This window comes from Theropithecus gelada, chromosome 1 (assembly GCF_003255815.1).
Source record: "Theropithecus gelada isolate Dixy chromosome 1, Tgel_1.0, whole genome shotgun sequence".
Classification (NCBI taxonomy): Eukaryota; Metazoa; Chordata; class Mammalia; order Primates; family Cercopithecidae; genus Theropithecus; species Theropithecus gelada.
Genome location: NC_037668.1, coordinates 44,087,331 through 44,110,644, shown reverse-complemented (window position 1 = coordinate 44,110,644; position 23,314 = coordinate 44,087,331). Strand labels below are relative to the sequence as shown.

Below are 23,314 nucleotides of genomic sequence, written 5' to 3'. Positions count from 1 at the left end.
ATGGCCAACCCCCATCTCTACAAAAAGAAAAAAAAAAACAGAAATTAGCTGGGTGTAGTGGTGTGTGCCTGTACTCCCGGCTACTCAGAGGCTGAGATTGCTCACGAGGCAGAGGTTGCAGTGAATGGAGACCGTGCCACTGTACTCCATGCTAGGTGACAGAGTGAGACCCTAGCATGTCAAAAAAAAAAAAAAAAGAGAGGCTCAAAAAAAAAAAAAAAGAGAGAGAGAGAGAGATAGGGTCTCACTGTGTTTCCCAGGCTGAAATTCAATGGCTGTTCACAGGTGGGATCATTGTGCACTACAACCTTGTACTCCTGGGCTCAAGCGATCCTCCTGCCTTAGCTGCTCATGTAGCTAGGACCACAGGCATACACCACTGAGCCTGGCAAAACGCTGTCTTTTCTGCATTGTATTACTTTTGCTTCTTTGTCAAAGATCAGTGAAGGTTGGACACAGTGGCTAACGCCTGTAATTCCAGCACTTTGAGAGGCTGAGATGGGAGGATCGCTTGAGCTCAGGAGTTTGAGACCAGCCTAGACAATATAGTGAGACCCCACCTCTATTAAAAAAAATCAGTGGACTGTATTTGTTTGGGTCTATTTCTTGGCTCTCTGTTCTGTTCCATTGATCTATTTGTCTATTATTTGCAAATAACACACTGTCTTGATTACTATAGCTTTTATAGTAAGTATTGAAGTCAGATAGTATCAGTCTTCTGACTTTGTTCTTCTCCTTCCATGTTTTCTTGGCTATTCTGGATCTTGTGCTTCTCCACATAAACTTTAGAATCAGTTTGTCGATATTCACAAAATAATTTGCTGGGGTTTTGACTAGGATTGCATTGAATCTATAGATCAAGTTGGGAAGAACTGACATCTTGACAATATTGAGTCTTCTTATCCTATCCATGAACATGGACTATCTCTTTATTTAGTTCTTTGATTTCTTTCATCATAGTTTTATGGGTTTCTTCATATAGATTTTGTATGAATTTTGTTATATTTATATCTAAGTATTTCGTTTTTTGGTGTGAATGTATATGGTATTATGTGTTTTAATTTCAAATTCTACTTGTTCATTGTTGTATGCTAACCTTGTATCCTGCAACCTTGCTTATTAGCTCTAGAAATAAGACAGGTTTCTTTCCTCTCCATTGTTATATGTCTTTTTTTTGTTAGCTTTTTAAGAGACAGGGTCTCACTGTCTTGCCCAGGCTGGAGTGCAGTGGCATGGCATGATCATAGGCATGATCGCTGCTGCCTTGAACTCCTGGGCACAAGTGGTCCTCCCTCCTCTGCCTCCCAAGTAGGACTACAGGTGCAGACCACCATGCCTGACTAATTTTAAAGTTTTTTGCAGAGAAACAGGGTCTTACTGTGTTGCCCAGGCTGGTCTCAAACTCCTTGCTTCAAGCTATCCTTCTGCCTTGGCTTCCTAAAGCACTGGTATTACAGGTGTGAGCCACTGTGCCTGGCCTCTCATCTTTTAAAAAACTTTTCCTGGTTGGATGCAGTAGCTCACGCCTGTAAACCCAACACTTTGGGAGCCCGAGGTGGGTGGATCACCTGAGCTGGGGAGTTTGAGACCAGCCTGGCCACCATGGTGAAACCCTGTCTCTACTAAAAATAACAAAATTAGCTGGGCGTGGTGATGCATGTCTGTCATCCCAGCTACTCAGGAGGCTGAGGCAGGAGAATCACTTGAACCCGGGAGGCAGAGGTTGCGGTGAGCCACTATACTCCAGCCTAGGCGACAGAGCGAGACTCTGTCTCAAAAAAAAAAAGCTTTCCTGAGTTATGTATTTCAGAATCCATTTTAGCCAGACATGGTGGTGCTCGCCTGTAGTCCCTGCTACCCAGGAGGCGGAGGTAGGAGTATTGCTTGAGCCTGGGAGGCAGAGGTTGCAGTGAGCCAAAGTCATGCCACTCCAGCCTGGGTAACAGACCAAGACCCTGTCTGAAGAAAAAAAATAAACAAAACATAATAAATTGTAAGCTAATTATTATCTCTATATTTAAGACAGAGAATGCTTTATTACAGTTTCCAACTATAGATACTTATTGAACACCTGTTATGTTCCAGACATTGTTTTATCATATTCTTTCATAAGGCTAAATTATCCCCCAACACCTTTGCTTTGGAGTAAATAAGATCAATTATCTTAATATGTTGCTTTATGAGATAACATAACATAAAAGGGACTAGAGTTACAGTGTGGGCTAATTTTGTAATTTTTAATGTCACTTAACCTCCCTGGACTTTGATAAACCGAAAGGATTGCCTTTCAGTTTTAAAAAATTTATTTCCTTTGAATGAAAATCAGATAAATTTGGAATTCCTCAAAGAAATTTGTCCTATAGGCCAGGCGTGGTGGCTCATGCCTGTAATCCCAGCACTTTGGAAGGCTGAGGTGGGTAGATCACAAGGTCAGGAGTTCAAGACCAGCCTGACCAAGATGGTGAAGCCCCGTCTCTACTAAAAGAAAATTATCCGGGTGTGGTGGCGGGTGCGTGTAATCCCAGCCACTTGGGAGGCTGAAGCAGGAGAATCGCTTGAACCCGGGAGGCAGAGGTTGCAGTGAGCCAAGATCGCGCCGCTGCACTCCAGCCTGGGCGACAGAGTGAGACTCCGTCTCAAAAAAAAAAAAGAAACTTGTTTTATAAAAATGATAAAAACAGGTAATAGACACAGTTTTAATAATTTGATGGATAAGTTAAGTGTCTGGACTGAAGGATTTGCTCTTTCTGTCTTAGGTGTAGCCCATCAGTGTTATCATGGTTTCATGAAGGCTGTCCAGGAAGGAAACATTCAGTGGGAGAGCCGTACCTATCCTTATCCTGGAACCCCAATCACTCAGCGCTTCTCGCACAGTAAGTATTTACTGTGAAAGCAGATTCCACCCTGCCTGTGGTCATATTTCCAGAAACTTCTTTGGAGGCATGTTTTTTTGTTTGCTTTGTTTTTGAGACAAGGTCTCACTCTATCGCCGAAGCTGGAGTGCAGTGGCATAATCACAGCTCACTGCAGCCTCCACCTCCCCAGGCTCAGGTGATCCTCCCACCTCAGCCTCCTGAGTATCAGGACTACTGATAGTTGATAGTGCTGGGGCACGCCTGGTTAACTTTTGTATTTTTTGTAGAGATGGGGTTTCACCATGTTGCCCAGGCTAGTCTTGAACTGAGCTCAAGCAATATGCCTGCCTTGGCCTCCCACAGGGCTGGGATTACATACGTGAGCCACTGCACTTGGCCACAGCATGCATTTTATCTGACTTTTAATTATTTATTTATTTTGAAATGGAGTCTCACTCTGTCACCCAGACTGTGATATGGTGGCGTGATCATGTGTCACTGCAGCCTCGACCTCCTGGGCTCAGGTAGTCCTTCTGCCTCAGCCTTTTGAGTAGCTGGGCCCACAGGTGCATGCCACCACGCCTAGCTAATTTTTAAAAAATTATTTGTAGAGATGGTGTCTCACCGTATTACCCAGGCTTGTCTTGAACTCCTGGGCTCAAGGGATCCTCCCACCTTGGCCTCCCAAAATGTTGGGATTACAAGTGTGAGCCACTGTGCCTGGCCATTATCTGACTTTTTAATGAAGAGAATGTAAAATGAGAGTTTATATTAATTTTATAACCCGAATTAGGGAAAAATGTGAGCCTAAATATATTGTAGGCAGTTTGTTAATAATTTTATATTCTGCTTTTTTTTTTTTTTTTTTTTGAGATGGAGTCTGTTGCCCAGGGTAGAGTGCAGTGGTACAATCTTGTCTCACCACAACCTCCACCTCTCGAGTTCAAGCGATTCTCCTGCCTCAGCCTCCCGAGTAGTTGAGACTACAGGTGTGTGCCACCACACCCAGCTGATTTTTGTATTTTTAGTAGAGATGGGGTTTCGCCATGTTTGCCAGGCTGGTCTCGAACTCCTGACCTCACGTGATCCACCCACCTTGGCCTCCCAAAGTGCTGGGATTACAGGCATGAGCCACTGCACCCAGCCCTCTGCTTTTTCATTGGATTTTTCTCTACTCCAAAGTGGTCAAGGTGTTATGGTTAGAATTTTAAACATCTCACATTATCTAAGAGGAAAACAAAGGAAAGCTGTACATGAGGGTATTTCTAAGATCTTGCTTAGAGAGTAGTCAGATTTTAGTGCTAGATCATATAATGACTATTTTAACATAGTATATGTTCAGCAAATACAAAATTTAAATGGACTCCTACAAAAATTTTGAATGTGACAAGTATCGATTGTAAAATACAAATTTGGGCTGGGTTTGGTGGCTCACGCCTGTAATCCCAGCCCTTTGGGAGGGTGAGGTGGGCAGATCACCTGAGGTCAGGAGTTTGAGACCAGCCTGGCCAACATGGCGAAACCCTGTCCGCTAAAAATAAAAAAAAAAATTAGCCGGCCGTAGTGCCACGTGCCTGTGATCCCAGCTACTTGGGAGGCTGAGACAGGAGAATTGCTTGAACTTGGGAGGCGGAGGTTGCAGTGAGCCGAGATTGCACCATTGCACTCCAGCCTGGGCAACACTAGCGAAACTCTGTCTCAGGGACAAAAAAAAAAAACAAATTTGGCCAGGCGTTGTGGCTCACACCTCTAATTTCAGCACTTTGGGAGGCCAAGGCAGGCAGATCACCTGAGGTCAGGAGTTCGAGAACAGCATGGCCAACATGGTGCAACCCCGTCTCTCCTAAAAAGATAAAAAATTTGCCAGACGTGGTGGCAGGCACCTGTAATCCCAGCTACTCAGGAGGCTGAGGCAGGAGAATCCCTTGAACCCAGGAGGCGGAGGTTGCAGTGAACCAAGATCGTGCCATGGTACTCCAGCCTAGGCAGCAAAAGCGAAACTCTGTCTCAAAAAAAGAAGATCTTCTTGCTTTTCTTCTCTCTTCATGTGAACCTGGAATAAAGACCATTAATAACTACCTCTAAAACTAGGGACAGTATCTCCTTCTATGACATTTGGAAATCTGTAAGAAATCTGTGAAGTCGTTGCTTACTGTCTTGACTGACTGAAAAGCAGTATAAGCATGAAGTAGGCAAGGGGCAGGGATGCATAGCATCCTGTAGTACATAGGACAGTCCTATAAATAAAAAATTATCCTGCCCCAAATGACAAGAGCTCCTGTTGGGAAATACTGCAAGTCTGAAGCGTGCAGCTAGCCTTCCATTCTTCCACCAGCAAGCTTCAGCATTAGTGTGCTGCATGTAGTTTTCATTCTGCCTGCCTTTCAAGGATCTGGCTTACCTTTTCAGCCTGACTCACTGCTGCATCCTTAGGTAGCCAGACTTCAGCCACATGAACCTCCTTGTTACGTCTTAACCTTCCCTATTAGCCCTTCCCTTTTTTTCTTTTTTCTATTAGTTTTTGAAAATTTTAATGGTGTTTTGCCATGTTGTCCAGGCGGGTCTTGAACCCCTGAGCTCAAGCAATCTGCCTGACTGATATGGTTTGGCTCTGTGTTCCCATCCAAATATCATCTCCTCCAATGGTAATCCATCCCCATGTATCAAGGGGGTGACCTGGTGGGAGGCAACTGGATCATGGGGGTGGTTTCCTCCATGCTGTTCTTGTGATGGTGAAGGAATTCTCATGAGATCCGATGGTTTAAAAGTGGCAGTTTCAGCTGGGTGCTGTGGCTCACGCCTGTAATCCCAGCACTTTGGGAGGCTGAGGAGGGCGGATCACTTGAGGTCAGGAGTTTGAAACCAGCTTGGCCAACATGATGAAACCCTGCCTCTACTAAAAATACAAAAATTAGCTGGGTGTGGTGGCAGGTGCCTGTAGTCCCAGCTACTTGGGAGGCTGAGGCAGGAGAGTTGCCTGAACCCCAGTGGCGGAGGTTGCAGTGAGCTGAGATTGCACCACTGCACTACAGCCTGGGCAACAGAGCGAGACTCTGTTTAGAAAAAAAAAAAGTGGCAGTTTCCCCTGTGCTCTTTCTCCTGCTGCCTTGTAAGAAGGTGCTTGATTCTCCTTTGCCTTCTTCCCATAAATGTAAGTTTCGTGAGGCCTCCCCAGCCGTGTGGAACTGTGAGTCAGTTAAACCTCTTTCCTTTTTAAATTACCCAGTCTTGGATAGTTCTTTATAGCAGTGTGAAAATGGACTAATACACTACCTCAGTCTCGCTAAGTGCCTAGATTACAGGCGTGAGCTACCACATCCGGCCTGCCCTTCTTAATTGACTGAAAGTGTCCTGTTCTCTAAAAGTCATCTCAAAGATAAAATCAAAAGCCACATTTTTTAACCAACTTCTCTCAGATTCCTCACCATAGATATTAAGCTCTTTTCTTCCTCTCTGCTTCCCTAATATACTGTTCATACCTTCCTCCATTATTTATTACCATCTGTCTTTTGCTGTTATTATCTGTGTGAGAGAGGCTGCATGCTAAAAAGGAAAGACCTTTGGATGTGGGAAGCAAGTTTCTTGGCTTGTCTGACCCACAGTTTCTTTGCCTGAAAAATGGATATGACAAATTCTGTTTGTGCCATAGATTGCTGAGAAATGCATTTAAGAAAACACTTGTCAAAATATGTTTTAAGGTCAAGGCAGGAGAATTACTTGAGCCCAGCTGTTTGAGACCAATTTGGGCAACATCTCTATTTAAAATTAAAATATATGTATATATTTTAAGTTGTAAAAAGGTAGGATGATGATGATGTCTCCCCAACAAGATTGTTGTCTACTTGAAGATAGATAGGCTATAGCCGGGTGCGGTGGCTCACGCCTGTAATTCCAGCACTTTGGGAGGCCGAGGCAGGCAGATCACAAGGTCAGGAGTTCGAGACCAGCCTGGCCAATATGGTGAAACCCCATCTCTACTAAAAATACAAAAATTATCTGGGAGTGGTGGCAGACGCCTGTCGTCCCAGCTACTCGGGAGGCTGAGGCAGGAGAATCACTTGAACCCGGGAGGCGGAAGTTGTAGTGAGCTGAGATCAGGCCACTATACTCCAGCCTGGGAGACAGAGCAACACTCTGTCCCCAAAAAAAAAAAAAGAAGAAGAAGGTAGACAGGCTCCATGTCTTAGACATTTTTGTACTGTTTCTTTTTTCTTATTTTTGAGATGGGGTCTCACTCTGTCACTCAGGCACCCAGGCTGGAGTGAAGTGGCATGGTCTCGGCTCACTACAACCTCTGCCTCCCAGATTTAAGCAATTCTCTTGCCTCAGCCTCCCGAGTAGCTGGGATTACTGGTGCCTGCCACCACGCCCAGCTAATTTTTGTATTTGTAGTAGAGATGGGGTTTCGCCCTGTTGCCCAGTTTGGTCTCAAACTCCTGGGCTCAAGCAATCTGCCTGTCTCAGCCTCCTAAAGTGCTGGGATTGCAGGTGTGAGCCTTCGTGCCAAGCCCTCTTGTACCATTTCACACCTTGTTCATAGTTGATATCTAATAAATTTGATATCAATACATTTTGATACCTAATAATTTTTGTGGACTTAAGTGCAACAAAGGTATGCACAGTACAGCGTCTTCCCTATGGAAAAGTCTGGGACAAAAAAGGCAGGTGAAGTAAAAAGGCCTATTCTAGGGCCACGTGCAGTGGCTCACCCCTGTAATCCCAACACTTTGGGAGGCCGAGGCAGGCGGATCACTTCAGGCCAGGAGTTGGAGACCAGCCTAGCCAACATGGTGAAACCCTATCTCCACTAAACATAAAAAAATTAGCTGGGCGTCGTGGTGCATGCCTGTAATCCCAGCTACTTGGGAGGCTGAGGCAGAGAATCACTTGAACCTGGGAGGCGGAGGTTGCAGTGAGCCGAGATTACGCCACTGTACTCCAGCCTGGGCGACAGAACAAGACTCTGTCTCAAAAAAAAAAAAAAAAAGAAATTAAAGACCAATTCTAGCCTTTTGGTGAATGTGTGCATAGCTAATCATGCAAGCTTTAATTAATGTAGAATGTCCTTTTCAGATTGCAGTAGGGGTCTCCTGAGTCCCCAACATCATGCTTTGAAAAATGTTTCAGTGTCGTAGGCGTCACATACAGTCAGGTAGTTCCATACACAATGCTCATCATGCTCCTGCAGGAGCCAGCAGGCCCAGACTAGATAACCATCCTTGCTTCTTCCATAGTTATGTAATTAGAGACCTTATCAAATATGTTCTGGCTTGTAGGTGTGAGACACATGGCAGTATAGTCTCTTTAAGCATGGGATAAATGCCTCAGGATCTTTCCCTGGAAACAGGTGAAGAAACAAAAGAGAATTTGACGTCTGAAAATACTAAAGCTTATCATTCATTTAGTGAGCATTTATCGAATGCTCCATACACCATGGAAAAGATGGAACTACTGGAAGATCTTGCACTAGAGATGATTATAGAATAGCGGAGAAGTATTCAGAACTGTGAAGAACTGTTTGCTTGCTCTGTGTGTAATTAAGTTGTGACCATTTGACTTGTATTTTAATAGGGATGATTAGTATGTATCTTGTAAACTAAGCCCATTTCAGAAAACTTGAAGAGATTTACCAGTTGGAATAGACATTCTCAGTATTATGTCTTAGCCTAGTATTCATACTGTACTGTGAGCTGTAACTGTATAGCACATTCTAATGGTCTAGATGTTCTGAAAGGAAAATGTTCTGTTTGGGTGGAGAACTTGTGAAAAGGGAAATTACTATTGGAGTACTGGGAGTTGCTCAGATTCTTTTTCCTAAAAGGTTCATTTGAACTTGTTGGGTCTTCCTCCCTGCCCACCCCCCCAGATCAATATATAGGTGTCTTAAATAAAACACAGGCAATAAGTAAAGTTCAGTAGGCTAGGGTGCTTAAAATAGTTGAGAGTGGTGGGGCGGGCGTGGTGGCTTACACCTGTAATCCCAGCACTTTGGGAGGCTGAGGCGGGTGGATCACGAGGTCAAGAGATTGAGACCATCCTGGCCATCATGGTGAAACTTGTCTCTACCAAAAATACAAATATTAGCTGGGTGTGGTAGTGTGCGCCTGTAGTCCCAGGTACTTGGGAGGCTGAGGCAGGAAAATCGCTTGAATCCAGGAGGCGGAGGTTGCAGTGAGCCGAGATCCTGCCACTGCACTCCAGTCTGGGCGACAGAGTGAGACTCCATCTCAAAAAAAATAATAATAATTAAGCATGTTATTGATAGTTATTTTCTCATTCCATTATATCTGAGTTCTAAATATAGCTGCCTAAATTGACTCCCTTCCTCTCCCAACTTTGTTGATGATTGACTGCTGGTCACTGAAAATACAGTAGTGTGTGAAACTTGCCATTTTAGTGCCATTAGCTTTGCAGACTTTGGGCTGTGCCCTCTTCTTCCAGAAACCTTTGTTTGCTCAAGAGAAGCAGGAAAATGCCAATTGCCCTATTTTAGTATGGGAGTAAAATACCTGTGGTAAGGACCTCAGGGCCCAGCATGTTGGCTGGGTTTTCAGTCCAAATATAGAAGAAAAATGTGGGCTGGGCATGGTGGCTTCTGCCTGTAATCCCGGCACTTTGGGAGGCCGAGGCGGGCAGATCATGAGGTCAAGAGTTCAAGACCAGCCTGGCCAACATGGGGAAACCCCGTCTCTACTAAAAATACAAAAAATTAGCCAGGCGTGGTGGTACACGCCTGTAATCCCAGCTACTCGGGAGGCTGAGGCAGGAGAATCACTTGAACCTAGGAGGCGGAGGTTGCAGTGAGCCGAGATTGTGTCATTTCACTCTAGCTGGGGCGACAGAGCAAGACTCTGTCTCGAGGGGGAAAAAAAAAAAAAGGAAAAATGTTTGCCACCTCTTTGAAAAATAAAGCCACTGTGTTCTTTTGCTACACTAAGGAAGCAGCTGCCAAGAAGTTATCTATGAGGAACTGGAAGATGTAACAAACCCTTGACTCTTTTAGTTATGAAATCATGGATTTGTTTTATTAAGCAATGTTATAATGAACACTAGTTAAGGTTTCAGAAGTCATAGGACATTGGCCGGGCACAGTGGCTCATGCCTATAATCTCAGCACTTTGGGAGGCCAAACATCTGGCCTCCCAGATGTTGGACGGAACATCTGAGGTCAGGAGTTCAAGACCAGCCTGGCCAACATAGTGGAAGCCCGTATCTACTAAAAATACAAAAACTAGCTGGGCGTGGTGGCGGGCGCCTGTAATCCCAGCTACTTGGGAGGCTGAGGCAGGAAAATCACTTGAACCTAGGAGGTGGAGCTTGCAGTGAGCTGAGATCATGCCACTGTACTCCAGCCTGGGTGACAAAGTGAGACTCCATCTTAAAAAATAAATACATAAAGAAGTCATAGAAGCTAATTTCTTTTTTTTTTATTTTATTTTTTTTTTTTGAGACGGAGTCTTGCTCTGTCACCCAGGCTGGAGTGCAGTGGCCGGATCTCAGCTCACTGCAAGCTCCGCCTCCCAGGTTCACGCCATTCTCCTGCCTCAGCCTCCCGAGTAGCTGGGACTACAGGCGCCCGCCACCTCGCCCGGCTAGTTTTTTGTATTTTTTTAGTAGAGACGGGGTTTCACCGTGTCAGCCAGGATGGTCTCGATCTCCTGACCTCGTGATCCGCCCGTCTCGGCCTCCCAAAGTGCTGGGATTACAGGCTTGAGCCACCGCGCCCGGCCGAAGCTAATTTCTTTTTCTGGAGGTCTGGAATATCAAGAGAAGAATGTTCTTTTACTGACCCAACCTGGTAGCAGTTGGCTCATTTCAAAATTGCCCCATTTTTTAGGATTACTAGGTCAAGATAGGTCTAAAAGGACCAGGATGTCTGGATTTGAGCTCCTTTAGTGGAGATTAAAATGTGGCTCCAGTAATTGTCCTCTTGTTTGTCTAATGCCTTCTAACTTGATCCTTTGTTATTTGTAGTTCTTTTGTTTTTTGTTTTTGTTTTTTGAGACAGAGTCTTGCTCTATCGCCCAGGCTGGAGTGCAGTGGCGCCATCTCGGCTCACTGTGACCTCCACCTCCCAGGTTCAAGTGATTCTCCTGCCTCAGCCTCCTGGGTAGCTGGGAATTATAGGGGCATGCCACCATGCCAGACCAATTTTTGTATTTTTAGTAGAGAGGGGTTTCACCATGTTGGCCAGACTGGACTCAGACTCCTGACCTCAGGTGATCCACTCGCCTCAGCCTCCCAAAGTGCTGGGATTACAGGCATGAGCCACTGTGCCCAGCCTGTTATTTGTAGTTCTTAACAGATCTGAAATGTGAGCCATGGATTCATTGCACTTGACTTCTTAATAGAGTTCTGGGGATACAGTAAATATTTTGCAGGTGTGAGCCTGTTGATGGCTAGATGGTATTTTATTTCATCACATCTGTTTTCTCTAATTTATTTGGTAATTTTAAAAGCCTGCAGCTCCATTATTCCACAGTGTCAGAGGTCAGATAATTTGGATTTAACCCTTCCACTGACTGAGATTATGAGGTTTAAGGCACTAAACATACTGCTTTCATTACCTCTTAACTTGCTCAGTTTTCTGACTTGGCCTTCTTACTGTAGAGAGTCCCAGAGGTCTAACAGGAGGACTGAATTAAGGAAAAAAAAAATGGTGAAGAGCCAGGCTCATTGGTTCTCACCTGTAATCCCAGCATTTTGGGAGACTGAGGCGGGTGGATCACCTGAGGTCAGGAGTTCGAGACCAGCTTGGCCAACATGGCGAAACCCTGTCTCTACTAAAAATACAGAAATTAACTGGGTGTGGTGGCATGTGCTTGTAATCCCAGTTACTTTTACTCAGGAGACTGAGGCAGGAGAATCGCTTGCAGCTGGCAGGTGGAGGTTGCAGTGAGCCAAAATTGTGGCACTGGATTCCAGCCTGGGTCACATAGCAAGACTCTGTCTCAAAAAAAAAAAAAAGGGGGGGGTCAGGGGGGAAGGTTATTCCCAGAGCTAGTGTATATCACAGAGGTGACTATAGCAGTGGCATTGGATGAGTCAGCAGTAGTAGCATTTCCCTTTTTCTGAACTTGGGTAACTAGTGCCAGAGTTCAGAAGAGACCTTGAGACCTTAAAAATATTGGTGTGCTAAACTGAATTTGACCTACAGATATGCTAGATGATCATTAAAGCCATGCACAGTGTAATGAATCTGTGAATTTCTTGTTTGTTTGTTTTTTTTTTTTTTTGAGATGGAGTCTTGCTCTGTAGCCCAGGCTAGAGTGCAGTGGCGTGATCTCAGCTCACTGCAAACTCCGCCTCCCGGGTTCAAGCGATTCTCTGGCCTCAGCCTCCTGAGTAGCTGGGATTACAAGCATGCGCCACCATGCCTGGCTAATTTTTGTATTTTTAGTAGAGTTGGGGTTTCGCCATGTTGGCCAGGCTGGTCTCAAACTCCTGACCTCGTGCCCTGCCTGCCTCAGCCTCCCAAAGTGCTGGGATTACAGGCGTGAGCGACTGCGCCTGGCCTAAATCTGTGAATTTCTTTTTCCTTTCCCCTTCCTTTTATATGACACTGAACCATTAGTTTCACATGAACATTGAGAGGTCTTTTTTTTAAAATTTAATTTAATTTAATTTAATTTTATTTTTACCTCCTGCATGCATGAAACGGATGGCAAGGAAAGCTTTGCTTGGGCCTCTTCCTGAAGTCCAAGACGGCAAATGCAAGACTGTAAGGAATGTGATTGTCATTTCCAAAGGATAGAGACTGCAAGGTGGCAGAACCTAGCACTCGTGCATCTTGTCTAGACTCTGGCTTTGGTCTTTGTAGTTTTAGGGTAACAGCCCTTCTCATAGTCATTGCCTCTTTTTCTTAGGAATGCCTGGTGATATGTATGCAATCATCTAATCAAAAAAGGCTTTTCTTAGAGATCTTGGTGCTTTTTAAATGTTACTGTACTGGTTTTCTAGTCAGCACCGACCAGCATGCCTTGGTAGCTCTTGGATACGTATTGGGACTTAATGATTTCCATGCTTTTTCAGTCTGTTGCTTTGGGACTAGTCCAAGGCCATGCTACCACTGAGTTTCCCCCACTGGCCTTTGGAATTAATAAAAACTGTATTTCTTCAATCACATTGGACTTTCTGTGTGGTTACTTCATAGTATTGATTAAAATAGTTTCATTGTGTGTCATAAAAAGATTCATTTATTGGCCGGGCATGGTGGCTCATGCCTGTAATCCCAGCACTTTGGGAGGCCGAGGCGGGTGGATCACCTGAGGTCAAGAGTTCGAGATTAGCCTGGCCAACATGGTGAAACCCCATCTTTACTAAAAATCCAAAAACTTAGCTGGGTGTGGTGGCTTGCACCTGGGAGGCAGACGTTGCCGTGGGCCAAGATTGTGCCACTGCACTCCAGCCTGGCTGACATAGGCAGACTCCGTCTCAAAAAAGAAAGAGATTCATTTATTGATTTGTGCTTCAGGTTTTATTTGAAAACAAAAACAATAGGAGGACCGTAGGAAAGGAATGGGAGGACAGAGTACATGTGTTGGCACTATCTTTGCTTAGCTCTAGAGGATAATGATGCAGATTTAGATTATGTAGCTGTGCTGAAATTTCCCTCATTTGAGCACCTTTAATCTGAATTATTATGTGTTCTTGCTGGACTTACACTGTTACATCATTGTCAACTTGCTTAGTGTGCTCAGAAATAAAATTTTCATAGCTTTCCTCTGGACCTTGTTTTAAAGGGTAGTATATTGATCCACCTGAAGCCAAGAGTCTGGTATTAGAAATTTGGTACTTGGTAACAAAATTGCTGAATGTGTGAAATAAATGAGTTTTGAAAGGTATATGTTATGGTTAAAATGTTGGAAGGGCCTCAGAATTTTCACAGCAGTTATTTGTGTATTTTCTTTCTAGGCGCGTGCTATTATGATGCTAATCAGTCTATGTATGTGTTTGGAGGCTGTACCCAGAGCAGCTGCAATGCTGCTTTCAATGACCTCTGGAGACTTGACCTAAACAGCAAAGAGTGGATCCGACCTTTGGCTTCAGGTAAGAGATGAAATGCTGATCTTTGCCTCCTTACCAGGTGACTCCCTTGGCTTGGAAACTCTACCTGATCCTTTTTGGTGCTGGTCTCAAGGATAGGTTACTGGGACTCAGGTCCTTACGTTTAATGTGCCGTGTAAATGATAATAGTAATATGCTTGTGTAAGTCTTTGGTTTTTGTTAAATTATACTTTATCATTAGTAATGGTGCCCTGCCGTAATTGCTGTACTGCTGTGTGAATTCATTTGCATGGTTTTCTCAGGTGTACTCATACAGGTGTGATACATCATTTGGTATGAGGTTGAAGTGAGAACAGAAACACAGAGTCGTGAGAACTGTAGTTGACTGACAGAAGCTATTGTCCCAGGGCTAAGGTCTCTGAATATCTTTTGTTGTTGCCAGCTCAGATATTTGGGGAGTGTATGGGACATGCCTCTGCTAGTTACTCTTAACAACCCAGGGGTGTGGGAAGATTCCACAGTAGGTACATTTCCTGCTCAGTCCCACTATGCCAGAAATCTGGCAGAAAGAAACTAGATTATTTTCTTGTTTTTGACCTAATCTCTCCTGGGGGAAAAAATAAAAACAATGGTTTTTGCACTCATGAGGCAGGGCAATTTGAGGAGGCATAGATTGGAGAGGTTGGTGTGATGGAGAAATAGAGTCCACTGAGTATAAAGTATTCTGCTAGGTTTGTTGGCAAGCTTTTCTCAAAACATTCATTTGGCTTTTTAGTATTAGGACTCAGTCTTAGTACTAAGGACATTTGGGTTTCCAGTGGGCAAGTTCCTTATTTATTTAGGCCTTGCCTTACTACTTTGATTACCAGATAGGAGGCATCGTGGTATATTAGAAAGGGCACTGGACTAAGAGTGAGGGGACATGAGTTTCATTTCCTGGCATAGTCACCAATTCTCCATGTAACTATGAATAAGTTACTGCACCTCTCTGGGAGAAATGTGGAGTAGGACTAAATGACTTGTTTTAAATGGGCTAAGAAGGCTAGTTTATGTTTCCCTTTCTATAACCGCTACTGTGAATGTCTAGGCCAGGGGCTTAAACCTATTTATGAGAAGAAGCTGTATTTTGCTTCCCTAAAACTTAAGTTCCTGTTCCTTCCCCCTGCATTAGGCAAATATAGGAGGAGCCTACTGAGTGGATACCATGGGTGGAGCTGGGCTTTGTGTAGATGAAGTTCTTTATCAAAAAAAAAATTTTTTTTTTTTTTTTGAGACGGAGTCTGGCTCTTTCTTTCTTTTTTTTTTTTTTTTTTTTGAGACGGAGTCTCGCGCTGTGTCACCCAGGCTGGAGTGCAGTGGCGCGATCTTGGCTCACTGCAAGCTCCGCCTCCCAGGTTCACGCCATTCTCCTGCCTCAGCCTCCGAGTAGCTGGGACTACAGGCGCCCGCCACCTCGCCCGGCTATTTTTTGTATTTTTAGTAGAGACGGGGTTTCACCGTGTTAGCCAGGATGGTCTCGATCTCCTGACCTCGTGATCCACCCGCCTCGGCCTCCCAAAGTGCTGGGATTACAGGCTTGAGCCACCGCGCCCGGCCGAGTCTGGCTCTTTCACCCAGGCTGGAGTGCAGTGGCACAGTCTTGGCTCACTGCAAGCTCCGCCTCCTGGGTTCAGGCCATTCTCCTGCCTCAGCCTCCCGAGTAGCTGGGACTACAGGCTTCTGCCACCAGGCCCGGCTAATTTTTTTGTATTTCTAGTAGAGAAGGGGTTTCACCAGGATGGTGGAACCAGGGGTTAGCCAGGATGGTCTCGATCGCCTGACCTCGTGATCCGCCTGCCTCAGCCTCCCAAAGTTCTGGGATTACAGGTGTGAACCACCACGCCCGGCCTCTTTATCAAAATTATTGGCATTTGAAGGGTAGAAGGGTGGTGGTCCAATCTGCAGATGACCACTCCAGGAGCAGGAGCTCTTATATCCCCTTCTCTTCCACTTCCTGTCACAACCAATAAAGGCCGTTTATGCCATTCATAAAAAAACAAAAACAAAAACAAACCTACAGGCCAGGCCCAGTGGCTCACGCCTGTAATCCCAGCACTTTAGGAGGCCAAGTGGGGGGCGGATCACCTGAGGCCAGGAGTTTGAGACCAGCCTGGCCAACATGATGAAACCTGTCTCCTAAAAATACAGAAATTAGCTGGGCCTGGTGATGGGTGCCTGTAGTCCCACCTACTTGAGAGGCTGAGGCAGGAGAATCTCATGAACCCAGGAGGTAGAGTTTGCATTCTACCCTGGGCAATAGAGCAAGTCTCCATCTTAAAAAAAAAAAAAAAAAAAAACCACAAAAACTATTGGAATAATAAATGGTAACGTATAAAAAGTTTGACAGCTAGAACTATTTCAGGGCCCTGAGAATTTTGTACTTTGGAGAATAACCTTTTCTAGCCCTTTGTATCATACTGCACTTAGTGCACATTGATTAATATTTGAAGTTACAGCTTCTATTTTGTTTTGTGTTGTTTTTTGAGACAGGATCTTGCTTTGTCACCCAGGCTGGAGTGCAGTGGCACGATCACAGCTTACTGCAGTCTCAGCTGAGTTACGAATTCTAAAATGTAGAAGATCTTCTCAGCCTAAGCATCCTATTGCCACCGTGCTTGGGATTTTGTACAGGTCTTATTTCAGAGGAACTTTGATAGTTTCAGTCACAAAATACTATTATTGTCTTTATTTTGTAACCAAGCTTTATGCCTTTGATAATTTAGCATGGATGGTGCTCTTTCTTGTGAAAATGGAGCTCTGGTTTGGGGACCTTCATAGCCTCTGCCAATTACTGTAATATGGAGTAAGACTTTTTTTAAAAAACCATCAAGTTTAAAGACTGCTTTGTGGCCAGGTGAAGTGGATCACGCCTATAACCCCAGCACTTTGGGAGGCCAAGGCAGGAGGATGCCTTGAGGCCAGGAGTTCAAGACTCGCCTGGGCAACATGGTGAGACTCCCCATCTTTACGAAAAATAAAAAAAAAAAATTAGCCAGGCATGGTGGCATGCGTCCATAGTCCCAGATACTTGGGAGGGTGAGGTAGTGGGAGGATTGCGTGAGCCCACAGATACAAGCCTGGGCACCTAGGCGAGAGAGTGAGACCATGTCTTAAAAAAGAAAGAAAGAGAGAGAGAGAGAGAGATGAAGGGAAGAAGAGAGGAAGGAAGGGAGGAAGGAAGGGAAGGAGGCAGGCAGGGAGGGAGGGAGGGAAAAGAAAAGATTATGCTTTGAAATTCCCAAAGTAGAAATGTTGGAGAAATAACGGCTTCAATCATTTACATTCTCTATGGAATATGAATTTTTAAAAATAGAGCTTTTGGAATATTCCCTTTGATAAAACGTACAAACTCCTGAATGTTTAAAGTAATTTTCTAACAAAAATGTCTCAAAGAATCTAGTTACTCCCTCACCCTAATCTGCAGTTAGAGGCTAGTTTTAGAAGGAGGAAAACCTGAGCTTTTTGAAATGTCTACTTATAAAAAACAATTGTTTAATAGAGTCCTGGCTGGGCATGGTGGTTCACTCCTGTAATCCCAACACTGTAGGAGGCTGAGACAGGAGGATCTCTTGAGGCCAGGAATTTGAGACCAGCCTGGGTAACATAGTGAGAACCTGTCTCTACAAAACAATTAAAAATTAGCCAGGCATGATGGCATGTGCCTGTAGTCCTAGCTACTTGAGAGATTGAGGTGGGAGGATTGCTTGAGCCCAGGAGTTCAAGGCTACAGTGAGTGATGATTGCTCCACTGCACTCTAGCCTGAGTGAAAGAGGAAGCCCCTGTCTCAAAAAAATAGGCTGGGCTTGGTGGCTCTCGCTTATAATCCTAGCACTTTGAGAGGCTGAAGTGAGAGGATCACTTGAGGCCAAGAGTTCCAGACCAGCCTGGCCAACATAGTGAAACCCCATCTCTACTAAAAAGACAAAAAATTAGCTGGGCATGGTAGCATGCGCCTGTAACCTCAGCTAGTCAGGAGGCTGAAGCATGAGAATCACTCAAGCCCGGGAGGCGGAGGTTGCAGTGAGCCAAGATCACACCACTGCACCTGAGCCTGGGTGGCAGAGTGAGACTCTGTCTCAAAATAAAAAACAGTCGTATGAGATTCTCATTTAGGCAGAAACCCCACGTAAGATGCCCTGAGACAAGTTTCTGTATGCTATCATGAGTCCTAATCAAAATCACTTCCTAACTGAAACGTCAGTGAGTCCTTCTGAATAAAACATAGTTATTTATAAGTCATAGTGTACCTGACTCACTCATTTTAGTGCATCAAGGTGACTGAGGGTAGGGCAGTGTCAATTGTGAGGTTGTCTTCTAACAGAGTATGTACAGGAAGGTAATAGTTGCTTTAACAGTGTTCAGACTTCAAAAGTGTAGCTGTTGGAGAAGTAAAAGCATCAAGCAAGGAGTGGAACACTTGTGGTTGGGAGTGGAGAGTCTTGATAGAGAATACTGCTGCATCAAATGTCTTTTTACATGTGTATTTTGGTCATGTGGTTATGAGACTAGAGCATTCTCCTGTTGGTTGGGTCTTAGTCAGCTCAGGGTGCCATACAAAATACCATAGACTGGGTAGCTTAAATAACAGAAATGTATTTCTCACGGTTCTGGAAGCTGGAAATTCAAGATGAGAGTCTGGCATGGTTGGCTTCTAGTGAGGACTCTCTTCCCAGCTCCTGGTTTGCAGACTGCCACCTTCTCAGTGTGTTCTCATGTAGCAGAGAGTGAGCTCTGGGGTCTCTTGTGCTTCTTTTTTTTTTTGGTCACTCTGTCGCCCAGGCTGGAGTGCAATGGTGCGATCTTGGCTCACTGCAACCTCTGCCTCCTGGGTTGGAGCAATTCTCCTGCCTCAGCCTCCCAAGTAGCTGGAATTATAGGTGTGTGCCACCTCGCCAGGCTAATTTTTGTATTTTTAGTAGAGACGGGCTTTCATCATGTTGGCCAGGCTGATCTTGAACTCCTGACCTCAGGTGATCCACCCACCTCAGCCTCCCAGAGTGCTGGGATTATAGGCATGAGCCACCGCACCTGGCCTCTTGTGCTTCTTATAAGGGGATTCATCTTATGAGGGCCTACCCTCATGACCTCATCTAAACCTAATTGTCTTCCAAAGGCTTCATCTCCACCATAACATGACCTTAGCGTTAGGGCTTCAACATATGGATTTGGTGGAGGACACAACTCCATCTATACCAGTTGGAATTAATGTGATCTCCCAGTGAAATCTTGTCTTTAGTTCCTTTCAAAATGATAGAAATGCTGTATCTGGAGGAAGAGTGGTATCGGAGGTAGAGTTGGTGATGAATGTTGGGATGACAGATCTTACACTAAAAGAGACCCACAGCTAGTACTTCTCAGACATTTCCAATGAGGTAACACTTCCTCCCATTTACACCTGCTTTTGTGGCCCCTGCTCTCATGGAGCTTATATTGTAATGGGAAAGAAACAAAAAGCAAGTAAGCAAATTGTTGTAAATTATGAAGGAAACATGGAATGAAGAATAAGGGGAGAGCTCCTTTTTTTTTTTTTTTTTTTTGAGACAAGGTCTCGCTCTGTCATCCAGGCTGGAGTGCAGTGGCACCAGCACAGCTCACTGTAGCCTTGACCTCCTGCCTTAGCCTCCTGAGTAGCTGGGAATACAAGTGTGCACCACAATGCCTGGCTAATTTTTGTACTGTTTTGTAGAGATGGGGTCTCACTATGTTGCCCATGCTGTTAAGGGAGCCCTACTTTAAACAGGAGACTTTGTTTTTGTTGTTGTTTGTTTGTTTGTTTATTTTTTGGCTGAGACCTAAAGAATGAAGAGTGGAGGGAAGTGAGAATGGCATGTGCCTGGTGCAGCAAAGAAAAAGACATGTTAGAGGAGCTTAAAGCAGACCTTTGTGGATGTAGCCTAAGGAGCAAGGGAGAGAGTGGCACAGGCGGAGCTGAGATAAAGACAGGAGCAAGCTTATTCACAGACTAAGGTGGGGACTCAGAAACCTTTGAGATTTTAACAGGTGGAATGTCATCTCTGGATTACTTTTTTTTTTTTTTTTTAAAGAAACAATCTTGCTCTGTTGCCAAAGCTGCAGTGGCACAATCATAATTCATTGACTGTAGCCTCAGACTCCTGGGTTCAAGTGATCCTCCCACCTCGGCTTAGCTGGTTTGCACTGCCATGTCGGGAAATTTTCTTTTCTTTTCTTTCTTTTCTTTTTTTGTAGAACTAGGATGTCACTATGTTGCCTGGGCTGGTCTTCAACTCCTGGCCTCAAATGATCCTCCTGCCTTGGCCTCCCAAAGTGCTGGATTACAGGCATGAGCCACTGCCCTTCCCTGCCTCAATTTACATTTTAAAGCACATTTTGCTTCTATTTAGGAAATGAAGGAAAGGAAGAAAGTAAACCAGACTAGATAGAAGGCCATCAATATTGACAAGACTCAGATGAGCATATATCAGTAAAAAACTGACAAGACTTTTTTTTTTTTTTTTTTTTGAGACAGAGTCTCACTCTGTCACCCAGGCTGGAGTACAGTGGTGCAGTCTCAGCTTACTGTAGCCTCTGCCTCCCAGGTTCAAGCAATTCTTGTGTTTCAGCCTCCCAAGTAGCTGGGATTACAGTGGTGTACCACCACACCCGGCTAATTTTTGTATATTTAGTAGAGATGGGGTTTCACCATATTGTCCAGTCTGGTCTGGAACCTTTGACCTCAAGTGATCCGCCCGCCTTGGCCTCCCACAGTGCTGGGATTACAGACGTGAGCCACGGTGCCCGGCCAAGACTTCTTAATGAATTAGATTTAGGAGCGTGAGAAGGCCAATCAGGGGTGACTTATTTTTTTTTTTTTTTTTTTTTTTTTTGAGACGGAGTCTCGCTCTGTCGCCCAGGCTGGAGTGCAGTGGCCGGATCTCGGCTCACTGCAAGCTCCACCTCCCGGGTTCACGCCATTCTCCTGCCTCAGCCTCCCGAGTAGCTGGGACTACAGGCACCTGCCACCTCGCCCGGCTAGTTTTTTGTATTTTTTAGTAGAGACGGGGTTTCACCGTGTTAGCCAGGATGGTCTCGATCTCCTGACCTCGTGATCCACCCGTCTCGGCCTCCCAAAGTGCTGGGATTACAGGCTTGAGCCACCGCGCCCGGCCTAGGGGTGACTTATGTTTCAGGTTTACACAGCTAAGTAGATGGTGGGGCCATTTACTGAAGTGGAAAATAAATATTTGGGAGAGGTTTAGTTTTTGGTTCCTATTAAACATTTAAGTAGTGTTATCTGGTAATTCATTGTTATGAGAGTTTGACATTTGTTTTTATTATTATTATTATTATTATTATTATTTATTTATTTTTTTTGAGACGGAGTCTCGCTCTGTCACCCGGGCTGGAGTGCAGTGGCCGCATCTCAGCTCACTGCAAGCTCCGCCTCCCGGGTTCCCGCCATTCTCCTGCGTCAGCCTCCCGAGTAGCTGGGACTACAGGCGCCCGCCACCTCGCCCGGCTAATTTTTTTTTATTTATTTTATTTTATTTTATTTTATTTTATTTTATTTTATTTATTTATTTTTTTTGAGACAGAGTCTGGCTCTGTCACCCAGGCTGGAGTGCAGTGGCCGCATCTCAGCTCACTGCAAGCTCCGCCTCCCGGGTTCCCGCCATTCTCCTGCCTCAGCCTCCCGAGTAGCTGGGACTACAGGCGCCCGTCACCTCGCCCGGCTAGTTTTTTGTATTTTTAGTAGAGACGGGGAATTTTTTTTTATTTTTTAGTAGAGACGGGGTTTCACCGTGTTAGCCAGGATGGTCTCGATCTCCTGACCTCGTGATCCGCCCGTCTCGGCCTCCCAAAGTGCTGGGATTACAGGCTTGAGCCACCGCGCCCGGCCTATTATTATTATTTTGAGACAGAGTCTCGCTCTGTCACCAGGCTGGCGTGCAGTGGTGTGATCTGGGCTCACTGCAAGCTCCACCTCCCGTGTTCAAGCGATTCTCCTGCCTCAGCCTCCCGAGTAGCTGGGATTACAGGCATGTGCCACCATGCCCAGCTAATTTTTATATTTTTGGTAGAGATGGGGTTTCACCATGTTGGCCAGGATGGTCTCGATCTCTTGACCTCGTGATCCGCCTGCCTCAGCCTCCCGGGATTACAGGCATGAGCTACTGCGTCTGTCCTATTATTATTATTTGTTTGAGACAGAGTTTCACTCTTGTTTCCCAGGCTGGAGTGCAATGGCGTGATCTCGGCTCACTGAAACCTCCATCTCCTGGGTTCAAGTAATTCTCCTGCTTTAGCCTCCCAAATAGCTGAAAGTACAGATGCCCACCACCACACCCAGCTAAGTTTTTGTATTTTTAATAGAGACAGGGTTTCATCACGTTGGCCAGGCTGATCTCGAACTCCTGACCTCAGGTGATCCACCCGCCTCGGCTTCCCAAAGTGCTAGGATTACAGGCATGAGCCACCGTGCCCGGCCGAGAGTTTGACACTTAAAACAAAGGGCCTGACTTCCCTTAAATGACAGCACAGGCCAGGCACAGTGGCTCACACCTGTAATCCTAGCACCTCAGGAGGCTGAGTGGGAGGATGGCTTGAGGCCAGGCCAGCCTGAGGCCAGGATGGCTTGAGTTCAAGGGCAGCCTAAGCAACATAGCAAGAGCCCGTCTCTACAAAAATAATAAAAAATAAATGACTCTACAGTCCTTCTGTTCAGTTAAATTCTTCTCTCATCCTTCACTTGTTCATGTAACAAATATTCATGGATTATCTACTATGTGCCTGATGTTATTCTATATGCCAGGGACACATGAGTCAATAACTGACAAACATCTCTGCCCTAATGAGACTACATTCAAAAGAAGGAAGACAGATTCTAAAAATGACAAATATATAACAGTATGTTAGAGGATGGAAAGTGCTATCGAGAAACTACAGTATGGCTAGGAGGATTATAACTAGGGGAATCAGAGAGAAGGCAACATTAGAATAAGGACTTGATGGGTAGAAGAAGTGAGCCATGTGGGTATCTGAGAAACAAACATTCCAAACAGAATAATCAGTGCAAAGACCTAGAGTTGGGAGTGTACTTGATATAGTCAAGGGATATTTAGGAATCCACTGTGACTGGAGCAGAGTGAATAAAGGAGAGTGCACAAGGAGAGGAGGTTGGACAGATAATGAAAGGGATGTATCACATATGTGAGGCTTTCTGGCTGTTGTAAGGATATTGTCATAGTCACTGAATTGAATGGCTAGTTTTTTAGGTTTCTGGAAGAGGACAAGTATGGAAGCAAGGAGACCAGTTAAAAGGTGGTAGCAATAATCTAGGCCGAAAATGATAGACACTTGGAGTCAAGTATTCACAAAAGGTAAGAACTGGGTGGATTTGATAGAGCCAAAGGGATTTGCTGATAGTTTGGATGTAGAGTAGGAATGAGAAAGA

General features: G+C 44.9%; 1 protein-coding gene across 3 annotated transcripts in view; it reads left to right on the top strand.

The window, feature by feature from the left end:
• Positions 1-23,314, top strand: part of FBXO42 (F-box protein 42) — an 83,228-nt gene that overhangs the window by 37,246 nt on the left and 22,668 nt on the right. For all 3 annotated transcript variants that reach the window (XM_025370120.1, XM_025370111.1, XM_025370129.1), the window contains 2 exons: positions 2,757-2,873; positions 13,770-13,904. In XM_025370120.1, coding sequence (XP_025225905.1) covers positions 2,757-2,873; positions 13,770-13,904 — 252 coding nt within the window. The remainder of the gene's footprint in view (positions 1-2,756; positions 2,874-13,769; positions 13,905-23,314) is intronic.